We start from the raw sequence: 23,646 nt of genomic DNA, 5'->3' as shown, positions 1-23,646 counted from the left end.
AGATTTTAAATATATTAAAAAATGTTTGTGTTGTAAGCAGAATAATTAGTAATAAATGTTAATTAAATTATATTGAAAATGTAAATTAATGTTTTAAGAAAAATTATGTTATATGATAAGGTGATAACAGAGTCCTAACCTGTTGAAGGTAGGTTCTGTTTTAAGGTTTGCAAATGTAAATGAAAGAAAGAAGAGAAGTGGTTAGTACAAGTTTTAAATTTAAGAAAGAATTATATAGAAGAAGTTATGTAAGTAGGAATCTATTTTTAAAAAACAAAGAAATTTTATAATGTTATTATGATCTTATTTTAATGATTAATTTATTTAGAGATGGGACAAAGGCAATTAGCCGGCATTTTTAAGAATTTTAAAAGAGAAAACGACAACAAAATAAAGGTAGGACCAAAGAAATCAGTATGTAAGTGAAGGAAATAATGAAATTGTCATAAAAATAATTTAAAAAAAAAAACTGTTTGTAGGTATCCTTGAAAATGACCTGGGGGTTGAAACGTTGGAAGGTTTTTAAAAGAATAAAGTTGAGAAAAAAAAAAAGATCAAATTTGTTTTTAGATAAACTAAACCACTCTCAAACAAGAATATATATATATTTATTTGATTTTATTTTGTTTGTTATTCAAGTTAATTTCCATTTCCATTATTTTACTATTGTTTTAAAATTCTGGTGTTATTTTATTATGTTTCGGGAGAGTTAAAAGCACATTAAAACTAGATTTACTCATTTAATACAAACTTTTAGTTCAGAATTCCGTGAAGGTTTAAGGCCAATTTACACTTTACCTTCGTTTTACATTCCGTTTTATTCTGTTCTGTTAACGCCCATTAAATTATAAGATGTAAATGAATACTTGTATACTCACATTCTGTGTACATATCGTTTCCTTATATTAATTTCTACTTTATAATTATTTATTTAAGGGAAACGGAACATATTGTGTGAATCATGACAAAGCATGACTGAATGCTCTTAGTTTATATTTATACATAAAACCATAACTAAACAAACCTGTTTTACTTGATCGTTCTCTCAGTATGAATCTAAGCTCAGAAGGAACAAAATCAGCAATTATTCAACGATGAGCTACTGTAAATTTTTAAAAGTTGTGAGGTAAATGCTCACAGATACACCCCTATGGAAATTTGTAGTAGTAGTATCCATAGAAAATTTGTTTTGATATCCTAGGTCTCCAATGAGATTCCTACTCGCTAAAAACCAATCTCCCAATTTTTCTTTACCTCCCCACGGAACCACTGTCAAGCATTACTTCATGGGGCAGAAGGGCTATTTACCTACATCATATTAAGCCATTGCCTGACCTTTTCTTTTTGTGCTCTGAGCTATCTACCAATTTGAACTGCATAATCTGCTACAGCACTCTAATTCTCCTGCTTATTTATCATCAGAGCGACTATGTTTTTGGGAACTGATTTTTTGCCAAGCTTCATGTTTAGCTTTTCTTTTTCTTGAGTAAAACCTTGATAACAGAAGAACGAATGTTCCACTGTTTCATCCATGGAATTGCTAGTTCGACATGACGGTCTATCCTCCAGTTTGAAGCAGGCTAAGTAGGTCCTGAAGCAACCATGCCCTGTAAGCAGTTGAGTTAGGTGATAATACGCCTTCCCGTGTTTGTGGGACATCCATGTTAATACATTGGGAATCATATGGTGGGTCCGTCTTCTAGAAGGTGAGGCATACCATCTTTCAAGAGTGTAATCTTTCTTCTTTACCTAATAGTCGATTCTCTTCACATTTCATTTGGAACATCTAGCTCCGTTCATATTTCCGATGACGCATACATCATTGTAGGAGCCTGTGCGAAAAGCTCGAGCTAATAATAATAGCAAAGCTATCATGTTTTATTAATTTACATTATGTACTAATGGCATCCCACCTTATTTTATGGAATTTTCTAAAAACTGCTTCTTATCACTGCAGAAAGCATTTATTCAAATGGTAGATATCATAATAGTTCAGTTCAATGATCCTTTGAAATATCACTTTTTAACCATAGAACATAGGTTTTGATCTCCTGATATCTGATGTTAGATAAGTCTTATTAGGCTTTAATATTGATAAAATTTTAACTGACCATTCAAAGAAACTAATCAAGTTGCTTCTGATCCTTGAACTTGTGTTAAACCCATTTTGTTATTTCAAAAGAATGCGACATCGAGATCTTAGAGATTGAATTGAAACATGTACTGTAGAAGTGCAGTCAGCTATAAAGGCATATTGCTGACATCTGGTGGTAATCTGCTATTGATAATTAAAATACTGAATATATCTTCTTTTTTTTTATTTTACTGTAGTTTTCCTTTATAATTTCAGTTATTCCGCAAAGACCTAATAAGCGCGATGAAGCTGCCCGATTCGGAGCCGCTGAGCGCAGATGAATATTGGGTGATTAATGACCAGTGGAAGCAGGAATGGGAAAAGGGTGTGCAGGTTCCTGTCAATCCTGATTCTCTCCCTGGTCCTTCAGTTACTGTTGTATCCCAAACTATACGACCACTCAATGATTTTAAACTGTAAGTGTGTCCTATTTTTTCAAGTGGATTATTGTTATTTTCTATTTTCTAGATTAGATATATGGACAATTTTTATTTTATTTGATAATGCAATTTAATTTTACTAAATTTAATATATCACTTATTTATCTAGGCTTTCTATTAATGTAATTTAAATTATTATACTCCAGTATAAACTTATTAGCTGTTTTAACAGCTAAATGCTGCAGAACCAGTTCGTTTAGACAACATAAAAAATTAATTATTTTGTATTTCTAATTAAGTTAGTTATTTAATTTTAATCCTTGAAAATTTATTTATTATTATTTTATCACAATCATTTTTTGAAAAAAAAAAGTATGTCATAAAAAGTAGTTTCCTCTCAAATGTATCATTTCAGGACATTAATTTATTTGTTTACAGCCCCAAAAGTAAGTATATCAGGATTACAAAGGATGATAATTTTAAATCGGATGAACATCATCTATCACCTATCCCATCAAAGGCTGAAAAAGTATGCTCTTACGATTTAGATAATGTTGACATCGCTTGGCTTAAAATCATTAATGGGGAGAGAGCAACAATGGGTAATGACCTTTTTTTTATTTATGGTAAAATTAATTGGTTGTTTTTAATACTATTGATTTGTATCTTTAATATTCATCCAGTTTAAATTTTTATTACCGAATAAAAACAGTGACACTAAATTCTTTTTCAAGAGAGTAAAGGTAGCTGAACGAATTTTGTTGAAATCCTGGCATGGCAAACTAAAATTTTTCTGAGGGTATACCACGTACTCTTAAAACCATAAATTGAATTTAGTAGATAATTACTTTGAATGTTTTTTATTACTAAAGAATCAGTATTTAAACATTTTTTGATTAACGTTACATTAAATAAGTTATGCTTGGTAATGCTGCATCTTGTTTAGAAGATCCTGATGATCTTTTGTTCATTTGATGTCTCCTATTTTGATAGCATAGCCATGCTGCATAATAGTGATTTTTTGCAATAGGTTTTTCATTAATTTCAAAAAATCTGTTAATCAATGTAGGTCCATAGAGCATGTTAATTAGTATATGTCTAGCTCGCAACTGACAGTGATCACCTCTTCTTTCTTCCTTTCAGTTTGTCACCTTTGTGCCATATGATGTGTGAATACATCTTTTGTGTGATTATTTTTGTAATTTAATTTCAAAATTCATGACAATGTATATAAATTTACTGTTAATGCACATTTATAGCAAATTATTCATATAAATACTTACATAATATGTAACATAAATACCCAATGTCGACTTTCAGAATCTCAAAATTAATTTTCCAAAAAACTTGTTTAGAAAAATAAATTTAGATACTTTGTAATGTAAACTGTTATTAATAATATAAATTAATGTCAAATGTTTAGCACTAAGAGTGCTTGAATAGCAAAAGAGTGACAGGTTTGTAGTAAACATAGCCATGTAGAAACTTAACTAATTCTTCTAAAACTAACCTAATGGTTTGTTTTATTTCATTAAATTTGTATACGAAATCAATACTCCTGAATTGGCACACAATAAATGCTTATAAATCATGCAATAAATTAGAATTATGAAAGCATTTTTACATTAATCTGTAAGTTTTTTATCAAGTACTTTAATATCTAATTAATATTTTAACATACAAAATTTGTTCAGGCTATCATCCTATAAGAGAAGAGCAATTAGAGAAGGTGATAGAAGAATTAGAGATTCGAAGCTGGGACAAAGTGCAAACTATAGTTAAGTCTGAAGAAGGACTCGGTATAGAGTTCGATGAAAATGTCATCTGTGATGTTTGTCGATCGGTAATAATACTATACAATTTAACTTATTTTATTCATTGTTGTCACTGTACTAATATTAATTAGATTATAGACCAACATTAAAATCAAATAGCTCTCATTATGTATGGTGCAAACGATTTTATTTTCAATTCAGCACTTAATTTTATACAAGTATTTAATTTTTGATGTGTGGAAATTTCATAGATAGTTGAGGTATACTTCAGCAGATGTTGCACAATATTATTCCAGTAACTCCTGAAACACTTAATTATGATTAAGCCAATATTATATTTTTAAAATAGTTGGGGGCCCAAACTTATTTTTCACTGTTTTATTTATTTCTAACAAATAAAAAATGTCTGCTAGCCATTAACTAGCCTGAATTTTGATCATTTTTAAAAGTAAAGTTTTATATTTTTTATTTGTGTGCCCTCCAAGCTTTTTTTTTTTCACTTAAATTTCAAACATTTAAATAATAATTATGTTTGATTCGAACCAAATAGGTTATATCAATTTAGAGCTACAGATTGAAGATGTCACAGCCTTTATGAATTAAAAAAAAAAAAGAAAATATTAGGTTGATGCATATGAAATGTTGGATTTTTAAGTGAATATATAAAACTGTATATCTTTTTTCAGAAGCTATTTTTTAATCAAAATATATTCCATTCACTTCAATACACTTTTCTCAGTGTGACTTAAAAGCATAGATGCCTGTCTTAAAAAAATTCTGATCTTTAGAATCAATAAATTCAGATATCAATTTTTCTGAATCAATTTTTTTTCTTTCAAAAAAATGAAAATCGGTTGGCAAGAGATCCGGTAAATAGGCTTGGTGCTGCAAAACTTTATATTTCAATTCATTTAATTTCGCAATTGTTCTGTGCGATGTATGTGGCTGAACATTGTCATGGAGAAGTAGTGGGCCAGGCTGATTGAGTGGTGGGTGGTTCGTTTTGTAGTGAAAAATCACCAGACCCAAAATTTTTCAAACAAACTCTGCAATTTTTTATCTTTAACAGTATTCTTCCTGAACCCCTGGTTTATATTGTGTGCAGCTTTTGCACCATTATTTCCAAGTTTACACTCATACAAAAAACATTACACAAATATCGGTGGAATTCATATTGGTTAAAAATTCAAAATAAATAACAAAAAGGAACACTTATGTGAAAATCCTCTTGGTGAAAAGTGGCTCTGGCGTTTGACAGTATGACTATAAACGAGTTTATACCAAAAACAAAAGCATAATGAAAACAGGAAGAGAAATTTTCACATGTAAAAAAAGCGTTTGTTTCATATGCACCAGCCTAATAATTTTGTTATTTGGACATTAAACTTTAATTAGGAAGCAGTTTAGACCTACAGATTTCGTTACCAATAAAATTGAAGTTAGTTACATGCATCACTATGTAATTCATTATAATTATCTGTAGAAATAATAGATTCATTGTTATTTGACAAAATGAATTCTTAAAATGTTGATTTTTTACTACTTGGAAAATATTTTGGTTTTTGGATTAATGACACTGTACTTGTTGTAAAGTCCATGTTAAAATTATGTCATTTTTCATTCTAGTGGCAGACATGTATATTTTAGCTCTTCAAGAATATTGTTATTTGAAATAATTAGAACTTAGTATAAAATGACATATTTTTCTGCCATTTACCATACAAGATTATTTACCATCCTGCATTTAGATTAATGATCGATTAGAACATAGTCATATTTGAATTGGGAGTAGAAGAAAAAATCCAAGAATACAACAGTTTAGCCGAAATGCAATGTAAAGATTACAAAGCCGAAATGCAATAAGAAAGAGCAGGCCGTCTCGGTTTTTCCCTGTTAGAATTGATTATTCCCATTTTTCCCTTTTTCTCCTTTATTTGTTCATATAATATTTTAATATTTTGTATTTATCTACTGTTATTAAAATAAAGTAGTTGTAAACACCATTCCTTAAAAAATATATACAATAATAATGATAATTTAAGATATCTAATTTATATTTGATGTAATTTTTAGTATATTGATGAAAAATGAATAGAATTAACCACATTAAATTAAATTGTGGTGTGAACCTGAAGATGGGACAGAACCTCAATATCTTGGTATGAAGAGAGATTCAGTGTTTAAATAAAACTATAATAAAATGAAGTTTTTATGTTCAATTATTGAGTATAAAATAAATCTTCTGAAATTCAAAGTATATTATTAAAATTTAATACCATTTGAAGGCCTCAAAAACAAAATATTGGGTACTGGAAACTATTAAAATAATACACAATTAATTGACTGGTTAGTAGTTGGTTTGGTATATGTAACGAGAAAGTATTACATGTAAGGTTCCCCTCTCACTATAACTTAATGCAAGCTAACACCAGGAACACTCATGACTATTTGGCAAAAAGTATCAAGTAATTGTGAATAACATGAATTAGAATGACGACGTCTTTAGTGTTGTGAACTTCAAAAGGTGGAAAATATTACATAAAATATCGAATGCTTTTTATTCTTTCAACGTAAGTTACCAGAAGGAACTATTCAAGTAGAAAATTAAATTACCTAGTGCCCTACCATTTAATTTTGCCTTATCTGGTCTCAATTTTGTTATTCATTTTATTAGAATTTTGTCCTTTAAGCATCATTTTAATATATTTGCAGCCTGACTCAGAAGAGGGAAATGAAATGGTGTTCTGTGACAGCTGTAACATCTGTGTTCACCAAGCATGTTATGGAATTACAACCATTCCTGCAGGGTCATGGCTGTGTCGAACATGTGCTCTTGGTCAACGACCGGAGTGCGTTCTCTGTCCTAACAGAGGAGGAGCAATGAAATGTACCCGATCGGGTCAGAAATGGGCACATGTTTCATGTGCCCTATGGATACCTGAAGTATCTATTGGGTGTGTCGAGAAAATGGAGCCTATCACCAAGATCTCAAGTATTCCTGTGAGTTGATAAATTTGAAATCTCAAAAATTTTTTGAAATATATTCTTCAATTTGATAAAATATTGATTTAAAATTAAAATTTCCTCATATCATGATAATTTTCTTCCTTTTAATGTATGACAATCTAGTATACTTTCCTAGTATTGAATTTGAAGATTCTGTGATTAAAGTTTAATGTACAATAATAGTAATTTTTCATTATGTAAAAAATAAAATAAAATACTGTACTAGTGCATGCAACTCATGAAAATTTTATTTTTATTTTGTTATTGTGCGTGCATAGATAATCCAAAAAAACCGAATGGTGCCTGATCAGTGCATGTTGTTTCTCTGAATGATGATCTATTTCCAAACCTAATTACACTTATCTATAGTCTTGAGATCTAAGAATTTGTTATGCTTAATAGAGACCCCAACATATAAGAGGGGATGAGGGAGGGTAGGTTCAATTTTTTTTTGTTAACTTTTCAAATTTCTGCCCTTTGTAGCTTTTGTCATGGTGAAACTTCAGGATTAGGTCAACTTTTGATGAACAGCTCTTGTTAAGGCTAGATGTACCTCTTCACGTGGTGTGTCCCGTGTAAATTAGTAGAATTTACTTTTCAATTTTCTCCTGAACAAATGGTCCGATTTTGGATCTGTAAACAGTATTTTGTGATTTTTGAATATAGAGTTTACTGAAATTATGTTTTAAAAACGCCAATCGAATAATAAGAAAAATAAGATGCAAAAATATAAGTTAACAATAATTTTTTTTAAAATGTGGCCTTATAGGCACTTCACTGAAACCCATGAGACATTCCACAAAATTATCGCATTTATACAGCGATCGTTAAGAGAAAAATATGTTTTTGTTTACAAGTGGATGGAAGAAAACGGTATGAGGTGGTTACCGGCTGGATTGTTTCATCTCGGACAGGAACTCAAGGCTTCAAAAACTACCTTTCTCATTGCAATGCATGAATTTGCTTTTATTTTTTTTATTTTTTCCGTAGGTATTATCTAATTAGTATTAGTATTTCATGAATAGTGGGATTTTAACGTATAGTTTGATTTTATTTTTTATTAATTTTTATCGGATGTTATGAATTTATCAATAACTATTGGCTGTTTCGTACTTTCAAAAAATAAGTTATAGAAGAATGAATCAATAAATAATTCTTTAAATTTATTATTAATAAACGTCTTAAAATAAATTGTTGAAGTGCAAATATTTTCCCAACTAAGTTACTTGTCTGTTAGTAACTAATTCGGAGTACAATGCAAAAAAGGCGACGCAGCAATGAAATCCTTATTTCGTGGAAGTATTCTTCTATAAATTATAGTAGTAAATTTTGTATAATGATTAAAATTTAATTCAAGCGTGAGCAAAAAAAATATTGGTTTGTTTTTGCATGGTCAGAGAAAATTTGGAAAAACCTCGAAAAGGGAACTTCATCATGCCATTTTGGTAGACTCCCTGGAAATGTAACGGTAAAATAAAGAAAATAATCAACTAAATCAAACAAGTTTTAGCAAAGATATATTCAACTTTGATATCACCGGTCTATATAAATATAGATGTAATGATCTTTGTAGTTTACCTAAGATCTCCGAAAAATAACCAATTTACACGCTTTTTTTTTTTAAAAAAACATTGGATGTCGTTTTGGGAAGGTTCTTAGCTATTGAAATACAGGATATTCATAGCAAAAAAAAAAAAAATCAACTAAATTAGAAAAGTATTAGCAAAGATATAGTGAGCTTAGATATCACCTGTCTATATAAATATTGATGTAATGATCTTTGTAATTTGCCAAAGATCTCTGAAAATTCATAGCCATTTATAGGCCTTTTTTTAAACATTAGGTGTCATTTTGGGAAGGTTCTTAGCTAATGAAATATTGGATATTCAAATAAAAAGAAAAATCAAATTAATCTGACACGTATTAGCAAAGACATAGCGAACTTAGATATCAAATGTCTATATAAATAGAAATGTTATGATCTTTGTAGTTTACCAAAGATCTCAAAAAATGTATAACCAATTTACATGCTGTTTTTTTAAAAAACGTTAGGTGTCGTTTTAGTAAGGTTCTTAGCTATTGAAATACTGGTTTTTCAAAGCAAAGAAACTAAATCGGACAAGTATTAACTAAGATATATTTTATTTTTTATATCTTTATTGAGATTTACAACTGTACATAATAATACATTTTTAGTATGTATGGGCGTTGATAACCTCACGGTTTTATGCCCTAAAGCCCCAGCCAACAACAACAAATACATTTAGTAAATTTGCTGCAAGTTCATAATGAAGTGATACAAGCCTGTAGAGAAACTACTCATTAGTAGCACTCTAATAAAGTTTTATATTAGATGGTCTTGAGGCCATCTTCTTTTCAGGCACCTCAGAGGATTGTCAGGAAAGTAAGAGGGAGCAAGGTTAGAAACTAGTGGGTTTGGGTGGTTATGGAGTTTATAATGGAAGGAATGATATCTGATTCGGGCTAGATTGGTTACATATGGAACTTTATGGATGATTTTATTTGTAAAAAAGTAAGGAGCATTAACGATTTTATGAAGTATTTTGGATATGGCAGGAATCCGGAGGTTTAGTAGATCCCTAAAGGCCTAAGTAAATCGTATGTCCAGATAGGCCTTATTATAGTTGTGTAGATCAGTCTTTTGTAATGAATTAGAAGTTTAGACCGTTCATCTAGTTAGTGCTGTAATAGTCGAAATTGATGTGCAGTTTCCTGTCTTTTCAGTATTGTGTGAGGATTCCAAGTTAGTCGTTTGTCCAAATGTAGTCCAAGGTAGCGCATCTGTTCTACAGGGGTAAGAGCAACATTATTAAAGTATACTGTTGGGTAGTCAGCAGGTTTACGACAAAGAGTCGAGGTGATTTGATGGGATTTATTTTTATCCTCCAATTTTGGCACCATTCTTTGAAGGTGCGAATATGAGATTGAATAGTTTTGGATGCAATCAAAGGGTTATTTTAAGTGCATGTGTCATCGGCATATGTGATTAAGATTGATTAGGATGTCAGCTGTATAGACTGTGTAGAGGATGGGGGATATTATCTTGAGGAACACAAGCGGTTGGAGAGAAGAGGGATGAATAAGAATCATTGTGGTTTACTTATAATAATTTATCAGTTAGAAAGTAACGGATGATAAGAAAATATGTAGGAGGTAGAAATTTAAGGAGTTCGTTAATCAGTCCTGGGTGCCAGACTCGATCAAAAGCCTGCTCTACATCGAAAAAGACTCTTGCGCAGTACATTCCATGCTTCAATGAAGACGAGACAATGTCCACCACACGATGATTGGTGATCTGGAATTATATGATTCGAATCTAGGATGGGGTTTAGGTGTTTCAAAATGAGTTTTTTGGAGGATTTTACCCATGATCGGGAATAGAGAGATAGGACGGAAAGAGGGTGGGTGTTTTGGGGTTCGGGTATCATTTTGACTATAAATAATTTCCATGAGTCAGGAAAATATGTGGAACAAAGAAAAGCGTTGTATATGTACATGAGGAATAGGATGGCTTTTCGAGGAAAAAGTTTTAAGATGTGGGATGTTATTAAGTCGTGTCCAGGAGCTTTGCGGGTAGGTAATCTCCGAAGGATGAAATGCTTTAGGTGGCCAGGTCATTTGGAGTGGAATATCTAGTTCCGCTTTAATACATTCAAGGTGTATTGGGTTAAGGATATTAGGATGCGGAATTAAGGTTTTATAAAGGTTTGCGATTTTTATTTGTCAGTTCTGGTCCAGGTTTGGGATTTGGAATCTTTGAAATTTAGCAGCTGTTTGGTGGTTCTCCACAATAATTTGTCAGTAGTTGTAAGATTTTCAGTAAAGTTAAGAAAATTTTTAAAATTTTCTAATTTCATTTTTAAGTTTGTTTGTAAATTTGGTGTAATATGTTTTATCTATTGGATATCTGGGCCTATGCCACTTCGATCTTGCTCTGTGTTTTTCCCTTATTAAGATATGAACATGCTGTGGCAGGTTAGTTTGTTGATTGTTCATTATTCTACTAGTTGAATTGTTGTCATTTATACTTCTTCTTATTGATTCTGTGAGTTTTTCTATAGCTTTGTCGATGTCTTGTTTTGTCTTTAGTTCGATGTTCAAGTCTAGTTTGTTTTCCAAGTCGCATCTAAATTCGTCCCATTGGACTCTTCACATAACAATGAAGGAGTGGAGGGCTTAGATACACAGCTTGAATTTTAAAAAAGAAGAACTGGACTATGATCTGATGAAAGGTCATCCAGGGATTCAATAATGGCTTGGGTGGAGGTAATCTGGCAAGGATATCTGCTCATTTTTTTTTAGGGATGTAGGCCAATAAGTAGGATCTTTGTGCAAGAGAATAGCATAAATATTGAAGGTGGAAACACGGGATAGACAGGATATTACCCACGGGAGTTGGTTATTCAGCATCCTCATTGTTGTTCTTTAGCCTTGTAGTCTCCTCCAATAATAAAGCATGGTCCGAGGGTTCGGAATCAAGAAGTATTATTACTATTAAGGAATCAAGAAGTTTATTACTAGAAGAACAGTATACAGCTGAAAATATATTATAGAAAGGGCGAGTCGAAACTATTACCGAGCTTGATTAGAGTGCGGAAGTGTTGTCTGGATGGTCATATCTATAAATGATGTCACGAATTTAAAACTGTGTCCATTGAGTAAAATGAGTTTCAGTCAGTTGGGCAATGTCAATTGGCCTATCTCTCTCTTCATTTCTTAACTTCCGCATCACCTGTGCAGAAAATCGTTGGCCTGCCATCCAATAATCTTGGTTAAGCAGCATAATATTGACAATATTATCTGCTGTTGGGTCTGAGCCACAAACGTCGGAAGTCTCTTCTTTCTTCATGAAAGCGGTGACAGAAGAAGAAAACGTGTTCTGCACTCTCTTCCGTTTCTGGGCACAATGGACATTCTCCAGTCTCATCGAGCTTAAACCTATACTGGTAGGCTCGGAAGCAACCATGCCCTGTGATAAACTGGGTGATATAATAATCTACCTCCCCGTGGTTCCTATTCACCCAGGCCTCGATGTTGGGCACCAGCCTGTGCGTCCATCTTCCACTGAATGCCATATTCCAGCGACGTTGCCATTTTCTTATAGTCTCCTTTCTTAATTCGTCTCTTGGAATATAGTCAGCACTATTATAAGAGCGGCTCCTCTCATCTGTGATCAGCTCAATCGGTGGCATCCTGGCCACCACGCAAGCCGCTTTGTATGAGACTGTACGAAACGCGGTGATCACTCTTAGTGCACACCTACGATGCACCGACACCATCGGTCTTCTGTAGGCCTCAGTACCCAATGCATCCTTCCATATTGCAGCTGCGTAGAGCAGAATGGATGGGACCACATAGGATATCAACAACCTACGGCTGTTCCTGGGTCCGCATATGTTGGGCATTAAATGTGACAGTGCGGTGGTTACTCTCGCCACTGTCCTTGCTGACCATCCAGCATTTAGTAATATAAATGCTCAGTATGAGAAAGGGGGGAGATGGAAAAATCAGAGTACAGGATAAAGTGTCCTATCATCAAGCAGAAGAAATTATTGAAAGACTAGAGATGGAAAGTGTTGGGATCAGATCTCATGTGGAATATTGATGGCATGAAAATTTTATCTAAATCGAAATGACATCAACGTAGATAGATAACAACTGCAACTATACATATTTGTATTTTTTATTGCTCTGCAGTTTGATTAGTTCAAAACATTTCCAAAGGTAGCTTGAATTCACTGTTCACCATTTTTGCTTGCTTCGTCTGAGTTGTTAGAATTTTCATTAAAACTAAGTTTGCCAATGTAAAAAAAAAAAAAAAATGCATTTTATTGTTTGATACTCTTATCAACAAGAAAATTAAATATGCTTATAATCATTTTGATTGATACGGTCTATGTTCAGAATGAAGGATTTTTCGATGTAATACTTGCTTCCAATTTTTTTTTTCTTTGAATATGATAAAAAAAAATCTAAAACAGTGTAGTAATCACAATGTTGAAATATACTAAATTTAGCAGTGAAAGATTTTTACTAAGAAATGATAATTTACCTTAAGAAAAAAATATCCATTTATTTTAATTTTAAAAGATATTGTATTCTCAATTAGGAGTTTTACTGATGTTCCACTTTGGTATTAGTGAAAAAATAAAAAATATTAAAAATGTGTGGAAATACATTGATCAAGCTGATGAAGGTTAGATGTCTCAGAGAAACAACAGCAAAAGTAGTGGGGATAATCCTCCCCTTGTCCTGGACCTAGGAATCACAAGTCTCGTGGCTTTATTTGTTATAGCGTATTTTCTCTTTAAGGATATCCTATGCTACCAAAAATGAATCTGTTTGTGCAGGCTTATTTTATTTGCTTGTGGTCAAGTGCCTATAAGCTCACTTTTTTTTATTTATGAATAATAACAGAGATCAATATTTTAAATGCCAAAATAATTACAAAAAAAAATGAATGAACCAATTTCAGTAACTTCTATGGGGTTCTAGATGGTAAATCCGTTTACAGATGGGAAATTCATTATTCTGTGTATAAATGAGAAGAAAAGTAAATTTGCCCCGAAAATGCTGCCATCTCTTGAAAAAACAATGACTAAAATTTGGTATTTTTCAGTATATTTAGCCTTACAGTTTATTGATTGAAAGTATAAAACATTAGTTAGCTTTAGAAATTTTTATGGTGAGTTTAACTTTACAGAACTGTATAAAATACCTTTGTGTATAACCTCAAAATGTTTCTGGCCGATACATATTGATATATAATACATATATTCATAGAAGTCAAATTGAAATAAAAAAACTGTTGGAAATAATAGCTCAAGAAGAATCTCTTGTTACTCATAAAACCCCATAAATTCTACTGAAGAGTGGTATAAGAAATATTTGAGTTTAAGTAGCTGATGAGAAGGTAATATTATTATGATTGGACCTAATAAAATTGATTTTATTATTTTAAAGAACTTTAGGGTTTAATTCATAGACTGTATTCAAAATAAATCTAAAGAATAATTTGAGATAGTGAGATTTTATATAGTTAAATGAAAAACTTCAAAAATTGGGTATTCATAAATAGCCATTTAAGTGGGAGAACACAGAGAAAAATAAGGGACATGTGCGCTTTTCTGAAATTAGGTTTCATGACAACTTTTATTATATCAATTGTGAAAATGAAAATTGTTTTTTGTCCTCTGGTTTTAATATGGAATAGATAAAGAAAACAGGTATATTTACTGAAGTAGAACGACATTTTGAGGAGGTGTATTTTGGTCTCAATTTCATAGATGTAGATCTAAGGATTACTATATATACTTCAAATTTTAATTTTCCTGCTCTATTGGAATTAATATTTACTCTACAGCAAAGCCGGTGGGCTCTGATATGTGTGTTGTGCCGAGAGCGAGTTGGTGCGTGTATCCAGTGCTCAGTGAAGACATGTAAAGTTGCGTATCATGTAACCTGTGCTTTCAAACATGGCCTTGAGATGAGAGCCATCATCGAAGATGAAAATGCTGATGATGGAGTCAAACTGAGGGTATGTTTACTTTTTTTTCTGATTCATTTTTATACAGGAAGGAAATTGTTATTACTTTAATAGTGATAACAATTTATTTGATAAATAAAAAAACAAATAACTTTTATGAGATATTAATAAAAATATTTTGTGCAATGACTATTATGTTACTATAGCCATCAATAAACCAATCATTTTATTTTGTGATCAAAAAAACATCAACAATTTTTGTTGTTCTTGTTTCTGATTGATTAATAACACAGGTCTACAAAAAGAAACTTTGGAAACTCAGATAAGAAAGTTAACCTTTTTCAATTTCATGTATGCCTGCTAGACTCCATATTTCTACATTTCCATACAAGTGTGCTTTCAGATATAGATTCAAAAGCTTATCCATGGAATCACTTTTAATTTTCAATAGAGTTTTGAGAACGCTGAAATTGGCTAGTATACATCTAGCAAAAAAAAAAGTTTTCTAACAATCTTAATTTACCTGAGGAAGGAAGAAAATGTAATCCCAGGCATATAGAGGATTATACTATGTCAAATATTTGGTTTTCATATTTTATATACATATGTTTTCCTCTAAGTTGGTGTATATTTTGTAGGCACCTTGAGGAAATGAAATCCTTATATGGTGGTCTATGAAAATCAAACTTCGGAATTTGTATTATACCTGTAGGAGAGCGTGAATTTATTTGCACAATTTCCTTGATCAATTTGAAACCCTAATTATTTGTGCATTTTTTGGTTCCCAATTTTTTTTTTTTTGTGTGTTCATTTTCTAAATTTAAAGGTACTAAAAATTCACTCATATATATATATAAATAATCATAAATGTATTATCTTTTATGCAAATTGGGCTTGTTCAATCCAATTTTGTATTTGGTGTGTTTTAATGTTCTTTAGATACCATTAAATTTAAAGTTGATCAGATGTGTACTTAATGTACTCTTTGAGGAGCTATGGAAAATTTTCATGATTCTTATACTACAAAGCTACCATTACATATCATGGATTTCCAAAATAATTTGACTGATCAAAGGAAACGGGAGTAAATATTTGGTTTCAGCTCACCAAAAAAAAAATGGAGATCATCCAAACTTTATATTAATTTCATTTCGATAATTTTATAGACCTTTTTCTTATAGTTTGGAAAAATTTTCAGTCATTTTTATTTTATGTTTGTTTATAGTCATATTGTGAAAAACATAGTGTTACACCGAAAAAGGAACGTTGTGGTTCTGCATCTGAAGATGATGAATGTAAAAGGAAAAAAAGGAAAGATATGACGTCAGAAGAGAAAAATCAAGCAAGAGCTGCCAAGTTAGTATAATCATTAATCTGTTGTCAATTTGACATCATTAATCAATACAAATTTGATGTGATGCGCATATTCTTTGAACTTTCACTTACAACTCTTCTTTGAGTTGAATAATCCTTGCTTATTTTAAAACCTTGCTCAAAACAAGTCCTTTCTATTTCCATATTAATTAAAAAACTATTATGGATATGTTTTGGTGTTCCCATGGTTGTAATGACAATAATTAGAAAGTTGACTATTGTTATAACAGCTAAGAAAACCTGAAAGCATTTATTTTTCCATTAATTATCAGTTAACTGTTAATGCTCCTTCCTTAATAGCTGTTAATTATCAAATTCTTTGATAGTTCATATTTATGCATTTTTTATTACTAATAATAATGAGAGATGGTTAATTAGTTTAAATACATAAAATTAAAGATACTCTAGAGGATTTTTTTTTTTTAATTCATCATTTAAACCCTCTATGACGATTCGAATCCGAACAAGACTTAGTTGATAGTAAAGACTTCTTAATGCTATATTGCTATGAGGAATTTGATAAAAATTTGTTAATCTTGTTTTGAAAAAAAGGAATAGTAAAAATATGTAAAATCTACTATGTAAAGTAGAACTTCTAACAACTGATTTTTGGGAAAAAGTTGCTATAACATCCCAGGCCCATAAATACATTATTTCAGATATTCATTTGAAAACAAAAACAAAACATTTTTTATAACCTTGTTATGATCGATCACCTTAGGGCCGCTAAGAGTGCTAGAATGTAGTAACAGTACATTAACTGCTGTCACTACTGTATTTCTGTCTATCACTATATTAATTTTGATTAATGTACACAGTATGAAATTAAGTTTTTTGAGCTCCTTTCATTTTCCATTTTTATCCCCGAAAAATTAGTCTCAGAGACATCATCTATTTCTATCAAAATAACCACATTTTTCTGTTGTATCAGTTTATTTCTGCATATTGAAGTCGGATGAAAATGATCCTTAAAACCAAGCCACTCGCACATCATACATGATCTTTTATCCAAACCATCTATTTTTTTAGTTCAATCAAAAGATCGTCTACAGCCATAATCTTATCTCTTATCAAGCCTATCTTGACCATCTAACGGTAAATTATACACTATCTGATATATTCTATACATTTCGGGCAAATCTTTGTCTGCTTCCAAAAGTAAACGTCCTTTGTTTTTTTTAGTACAAAATTAATCAGCGGAACGAACATATACTGTAATTGAATACTGTGCAGATTGCAGTCCAACTCTTTTTCCCATAAACCAATAAAGATGATTTTTCCAAACTTCTCAATCAGCTAACAGTAACTTAATTAAACTCGATAACTTAATACCATTCCTTTACATTACCATCTATAAACAATTTTAAGGCTTTCACTCTGGTGGAACTATCAAATATCTTATATCTGTTACATTCCTTCTCAAAAGAGGTAATCCAATTTACAGCTTCTTGTTTTCCATTAAACTTACTCAACAAAAATGTTTGCTCTATTTCACTTAAAGTTACTTCTTATGTTGTTGAAATACGATCCTCTAACTCAGAGGTTCCCAATCATTTTTGGTTTGCGGCTCCCTAAATAATCGCATTTTTTCTGTGGCGCCCTTGATACATCAGATTTTTTTTTCTAAATTTTTGACTTTCTTTAAAAATTGGAAAACTTTCCTTTTTAAAACCGATTACCCATTTAACAACGAAAAATTAGAAACAGATACTTACTATTTCCCTTAGCATAATATAAAATATTTAATTTCAACTGTTTAGGTAATATCTATCTTAAGACTGGCCAACCACTGCATGGTAAGGATTGGAAAGAAAACAATAAAGACTCAAAAGTTGCTAAATTCTTCAAATTTTATCAGTATACACAATTGTTGGCACAAAAATTCATGAATTGGAAATTCCAAGAAAATTTCCGAATTGTTTAATTGATGTTTCGCAGTGCCCTAGGGAGCTGTGGCACATTTTTTGGAAAATCACTGCTCTAACTCCTTAATATATTTAATCAAGAGAGCTTCATTGGCCGTTTTTGTTTCTCCTAAATCAATATTGATGGCATTAGCTTTATGTACATTATATTCTTCTAAATAGTGTTCACTAATTTTAAAGTTATTATCTTTGTCTAAATATTTCTGATACAATTCTTGTTTAAATTTTACAGCAAGTTTTCTGTAACCTCCCACTTAAGTAACAGAATTTTCACTACTTACAATCATTTTGATTGTCAATAATTCTTTGTGCAAGTCCAAATCCTTCAGTTGGTCTGGTAGGCCGAATTATACAATCTTATCCACAGACAGAGCAATCAACTCATACTTTTCTTTTCCTTTCTTGACAATATGGACATATAGTTTCTTACTTAAAGTCAAGAAAAGACTAAGGATGACTTGTTGATTGACGTCTCTGGGAAGCTGGTGGGGCTGACCACCTTTGTCTACTGTCAGTTAATTTATCTTTATAGTATTGAGGGAGTAAGAATTATAGCGACAGTCATTATCTTAGAAATACTAGATCCAATATGAGGGATGTCCAAAAAGTAACTTAATTTTCGCCCTAGAGTGCTACCAATAGGTAGTTTCTTTCTCTACATGCCTGTTCATACCATTATGATAGCACTTCAAATTCACTTGTATTTTATGTACAGTTGTAAATTTCAATAAATAAATAAACAAAAAGAAACATTTTGGCTCAGCTTGACCAGAACCACCATTTTTATTTTAAATCTTCTCCATACTTGTAACCAGAGCCCGAGGCTTTATATAGTAATAATCCTTAGCATATGCCATATAATTTACAATAAAAAACAGTAAAATATGCTGTATAAACACATACAACATACTACAAAATATTTTCCACGTATACAATTAGATAGCTAAAATATTCAAATATACAACTAGTGTACCCACAAAAAGTTCTGACCTAAGAAATAAATTGGAGAAGGGATTAAACATTAAAAGAAAATTATGTTAAATATTGTATAATCATTTGTATTTTTTTATATCATCAATTAGTCATTAAAAAGAATTTGCTAGTTATAAATGAATGAAAAATCGATCTTTATTCTGAGATACTTCGTCCCCTAAAAATAATAAATTGGTTAATTTCAGCTGCATTTAAAAAGATGTCTAATTGATAATAAAAAAAAAAAAATACTATTGATTATGAAAGTAATTAAAACTCATCATAACAAATAACCAATAGCAACTGTGTAAGTATATTAAAAATAATTATATAAATGGATAAAAACAAGAGTGAGATACTTTCTAACTTATAATGAGGTGTAGATAGTTGACCGTAGATTAATGCTTCGAGAAGTTTGTCGGGGGGTGCGATCAGCAATCTTGCAAGATTGCTGACCGCACCCCCCGACAAACTTCTCGAAGTTCTAACTTTTAAACATGAAAGTTAGACTTGCAATTAGTAATGAAAGAAAATTAATAATAATTGTATTTAAACACTAATTGACAATATAAACAATGAAATCTCCTTTATTAGGATTAATGATTAATTAACATTTTTTTTTTTAATCTTCTGTTTAAAACGCTATGTGAGTTACACTTCGTTTAAACTGATTTAACCTGAATCTTTTGCTAAATAACAAACTTGTTTTTCTGAAATTTTTTAAGTTTCTTTTTACATAAAACTAAACTAAAATAAGATGGTTGTAAAAAAATGTGAGATTGTTCCTTAATATAGCACTAATCATTATTTCATACACATTTTCTATGCTTTGGGTTTTATCTCCTATCAAATGCAATATTTCAATCCAATTTCTCGATTAAAGATTTTATCAATTTCATAGAAAACAATGAACTTACTTTTGGCATTTTAAATAATAACTTGTAAAAAAGCTAGGGGGAAAAAAAAAATCATGTGAGATGGTTTACTGGGAAATTTAAAAAAAATTACATTTTAACATGCCAATTACTGGAGATAGCATTATTTCATGATGTAATCTGCAACATTACATTTTAATTTTGATTCCTTTTTTTTTTTTTTTTACTTTATTTAATTTGAAGTATGCATTTATCATCAAATATGCAGAATAAAATTTAAATATTGTCATGCTAATGTTTATTTAGCGAATAACTTGCTACATTTTCCTCAAATTTCAAAAAATAGATTGTATGAAATGGAGAAGCTTGGATATCTCATGTTTGTTGCTACATTGGTAGAAAAAAATCTTGATGAAAGACTGAAAAAAACAACTTCATGGTGTATCACTGATATATAAAATAAAGATGGTAAATCTTATTTTAATCATGTCTCAACCCTCAAGTGTTTGTCTATGCATTTTTTCAGAGTGGTAGCAACTCTTTATTTCTTATAGAACTGCCGTGCCATTGCCCATATATCTGTCATGTGATAAGGACTTCCTCCTTGTAAGTTTGTTTGGTATATATAGAAAGGTAAAATCTTCAAACCTAAAAATTTGATAACAGCGGGGGATTTGGAGGTGCATGAATATTAGTTTGCTTGTTTTATTTGAAACAAATGTTCATGTTTTATGAAGCTGATTTCTCTCCGTTTGGGAATAATATTTTTACAAAACGTAATGCTGTGTGTTCCACGACTTTAAGAGCCCTTATCTTGGCATGTTTGACTATATTTTTGCATAATTTCATGTGATTATCTTGTTACAAATGTTTTCTAACCTGTTCCTTATTGTCCACTGATCTGTTTTTAAAGTTTTTTATTACATGTTGTACTGTTAAGTGAGAAAATTCCAACATTCTTCCAATATATTGAACTTATTTTAGTTTTATATCCCACTTTGGGTTTGTATTTAAATAAACTATCATGTTTTGGTTCAATGATATGATCTGATGAATAGTTATTCTTATTATTATTATAAAAATAACTGTTTGTGTATGAGTAGTTTTTCCTTTTTAAATTTATTTGTCAATTAGTTTGTATGGATTTTTAATTTCCTCCACTTGTAAAAATTAGTACAGAATGTTGTTTAGTATCATGATTAGAGGCTGAATTTTGGTGCAGTAAAGAAAAACAAAAAAAATGTGCAAAACAGTGCAGTAATAAAAAACCCAAACTATGCAAAATAGTGCAGTAAAAATCCAGAATGTGTTAAATTGTACATAATACAAAAATCCTGCAAAAATCAATTTCATCAAAGAATTTTTTTTTTTTTTTGATTCTCCATATCTTGAAACTTCAAAACTTCAAAATTTGAGGAATCTTAATTTTTTTGTCTTAGTACATTACAAAGGTTCATTATTGAAAATAATAAACCAAAAACTAAATGTAATGTGTTCTGTGTTCGCTATTCTAATTTTATTTTATTTTTTTGTTAATTTTTTGAGAAAGTGATACTTAGAAAAGGATTTTTTCTTTATTTTCATAAGTGGCCGCATATAGCCATATAGGAAACGTCTAATCAACTACCATTTTGACGAATTCCGAGTATCATCATTGAATGACCTGTAATTTAAATACCAAATTCAAAGAAAAAAAATGATTTTTTATATCTATTTTTAAATTTACAACTGTACATAATGATACATTCAGTAAATTTGATGTAAGTTTATAATGGAATGATACTGGCATGTAGAGAAACTACCCTTTGGTAGCAGTCTAATTTATTTATTTTTTTTTTATCATACTTTTTATTTATTGATAGATATTACAATCTGCCACACAGTTGTGGGCAATAAGTAATAGTGATGAATGATCTCATACGTACTAAAATAAAATAAAATAAATTAAATATAAAAAAAACTCTTAAAATATATACAAACAGAAGAATAAACAAAATGAACATAATCAAACTATCTGCATGAAAAATAAATAAATAAAATAACATAATGATAAAATAATTTAGTCTCTAGTCACATTTACACTCTAATTAGCAGTCTAATTACCTTTTTACATTAAGGTCTCATGGCCATCTTCTTTTCAGTCACCTTAGAGAATTTTCAGGAATGGAAGAGGAAGCAAGGTTAGAAACTAGTGTGTTTGGGTGGTTAGGGACTTTATAATTGAAGGAATAATATCTGGTTCGGGCTAGATCGGTTACATATAGAACATTAAGAGAAGGTCTTTGTGTATAATTTTATTTGTGACAAAGTAAGGAGCATTGAGGATTTTGGATTGTAAGGATTTGATCCAAGAGGAATTTCAAACGTTATGTTAAGCCTTAAAGCTCAACTCTGTATGTCCAGATAGGCCTTATTATAGTTTTTTAGATCAGTCTTTTGTTATGAATTGGAAGTTAAGATTGTTTTTCTTGTAAGTGCTGTAATAGTCTGAATCGACGTGCAGTTTCCTGTTTTTCAATCGTGTGTGAGGATTCCTTGGGGATTTGATAGGATTCATTTTTATCCTCCAATTTCGGCACCATTCTTTGAGGGTCGTGATGTGGTATTGGAGAGTTTAAGATGCAATCAAAGGGTTATTATTGATTGCGAGCACACAGGTTTCATCGGAATACGTGGTGAGGATTGGTGGGGATGTCAGCTGTATTAGACTCTGTAGAGGATGGGATTGAAGATACTACCTTGAGGAAAACCAGCAGTCTGAGAGAAGAGGGATGAATAGGAACCAGTGTGGTTTACTTCGAATAATCTATCAGTGAGAAAGGAACAGATGATCAGAAAGCGTGTAGGAGGTAGGAATTTACGGTGTTTGTAAAGCAGTCCGAAATTATATTGAAAAAGATTCCACGCAGTACAATGGAGTGGTATGTTCAGAATCCAAACTGGTGATCTGGGATTATATGATTGGAATCTAGCATGAAGTATAGGCGTTTCAAAATGAGTTTTTCAGGAATGTTGCCCACGATCAGTAATTGAGAGATAGAATGGTAAGGGGATGTGTATTCTGGTGGCTTTTGGGGTTTTGATATCATTTTTACTATAGCTAATTTTCATGGGTCAGGAAAATATGTGGAACAGAGAATGGTGTTTTATATATATGTAGGTGAAGAATAAGATGGCTTTTCGAGGAAGAAGTTTCAGGATGTGAGATGTTATTAGGTCGTATCTAGGAACTTTGAGGGTCGGTAATCTCTGAATGTTGCTAGCAATTTCTGATGGATGAAATTCTTTTGGTGGTAAGGTCATTTGAATTGGAATATTAGTTCTGCTTCAATACATTCAAGGTGAATTGGGTTAAGGATATCTGGATGCAAAAGAAAGGTGTCCAAAAGTTTGCGACTTTTGTCAGTTCTGGTACAGGATTGGGATTTGGTAAGAAGTGGATAGTTAAAATCTTTGAAATTCAACAGCTGTTTGGTGGTTCTCCATAATGATTTTTCAGTAGCAAGATTTTTAGTAAAGTTAAGTCAATTTTGTGTAATTCGTTTTGTCAGTTGGATGCCACTTCGGCCTTGCTCTATGTTTTTTCCTTATTAAGATACAAATATGCTGTGACAGGTTAGTTTGTTTATTGTAATTAATTCTACTAGTCGAAGTGTTGTCATTTATACTTGTTCTTATTGATTCTGTGATTTTTCTAA

At 31.0% G+C, this 23,646-nt stretch overlaps 1 protein-coding gene across 9 annotated transcripts in view; it reads left to right on the top strand.

The window, feature by feature from the left end:
- Positions 1 to 23,646, top strand: part of rno (rhinoceros) — a 60,740-nt gene that overhangs the window by 25,142 nt on the left and 11,952 nt on the right. For all 9 annotated transcript variants that reach the window (XM_014436823.3, XM_014436820.3, XM_014436824.3 and 6 more), the window contains 6 exons: positions 2,351 to 2,550; positions 2,953 to 3,116; positions 4,209 to 4,357; positions 7,002 to 7,289; positions 14,680 to 14,853; positions 16,028 to 16,158. In XM_014436823.3, coding sequence (XP_014292309.1) covers positions 2,351 to 2,550; positions 2,953 to 3,116; positions 4,209 to 4,357; positions 7,002 to 7,289; positions 14,680 to 14,853; positions 16,028 to 16,158 — 1,106 coding nt within the window. The remainder of the gene's footprint in view (positions 1 to 2,350; positions 2,551 to 2,952; positions 3,117 to 4,208; positions 4,358 to 7,001; positions 7,290 to 14,679; positions 14,854 to 16,027; positions 16,159 to 23,646) is intronic.

The sequence above is a fragment of the Halyomorpha halys genome, unplaced genomic scaffold, assembly GCF_000696795.3.
Source record: "Halyomorpha halys isolate HHAL.00 unplaced genomic scaffold, Hhal_1.1 Scaffold2115.1, whole genome shotgun sequence".
In the NCBI taxonomy this organism is placed as follows: Eukaryota; Metazoa; Arthropoda; class Insecta; order Hemiptera; family Pentatomidae; genus Halyomorpha; species Halyomorpha halys.
Note: the sequence above shows the minus strand (reverse complement) of the source record. Positions and strands in the feature narration are given on the sequence as shown.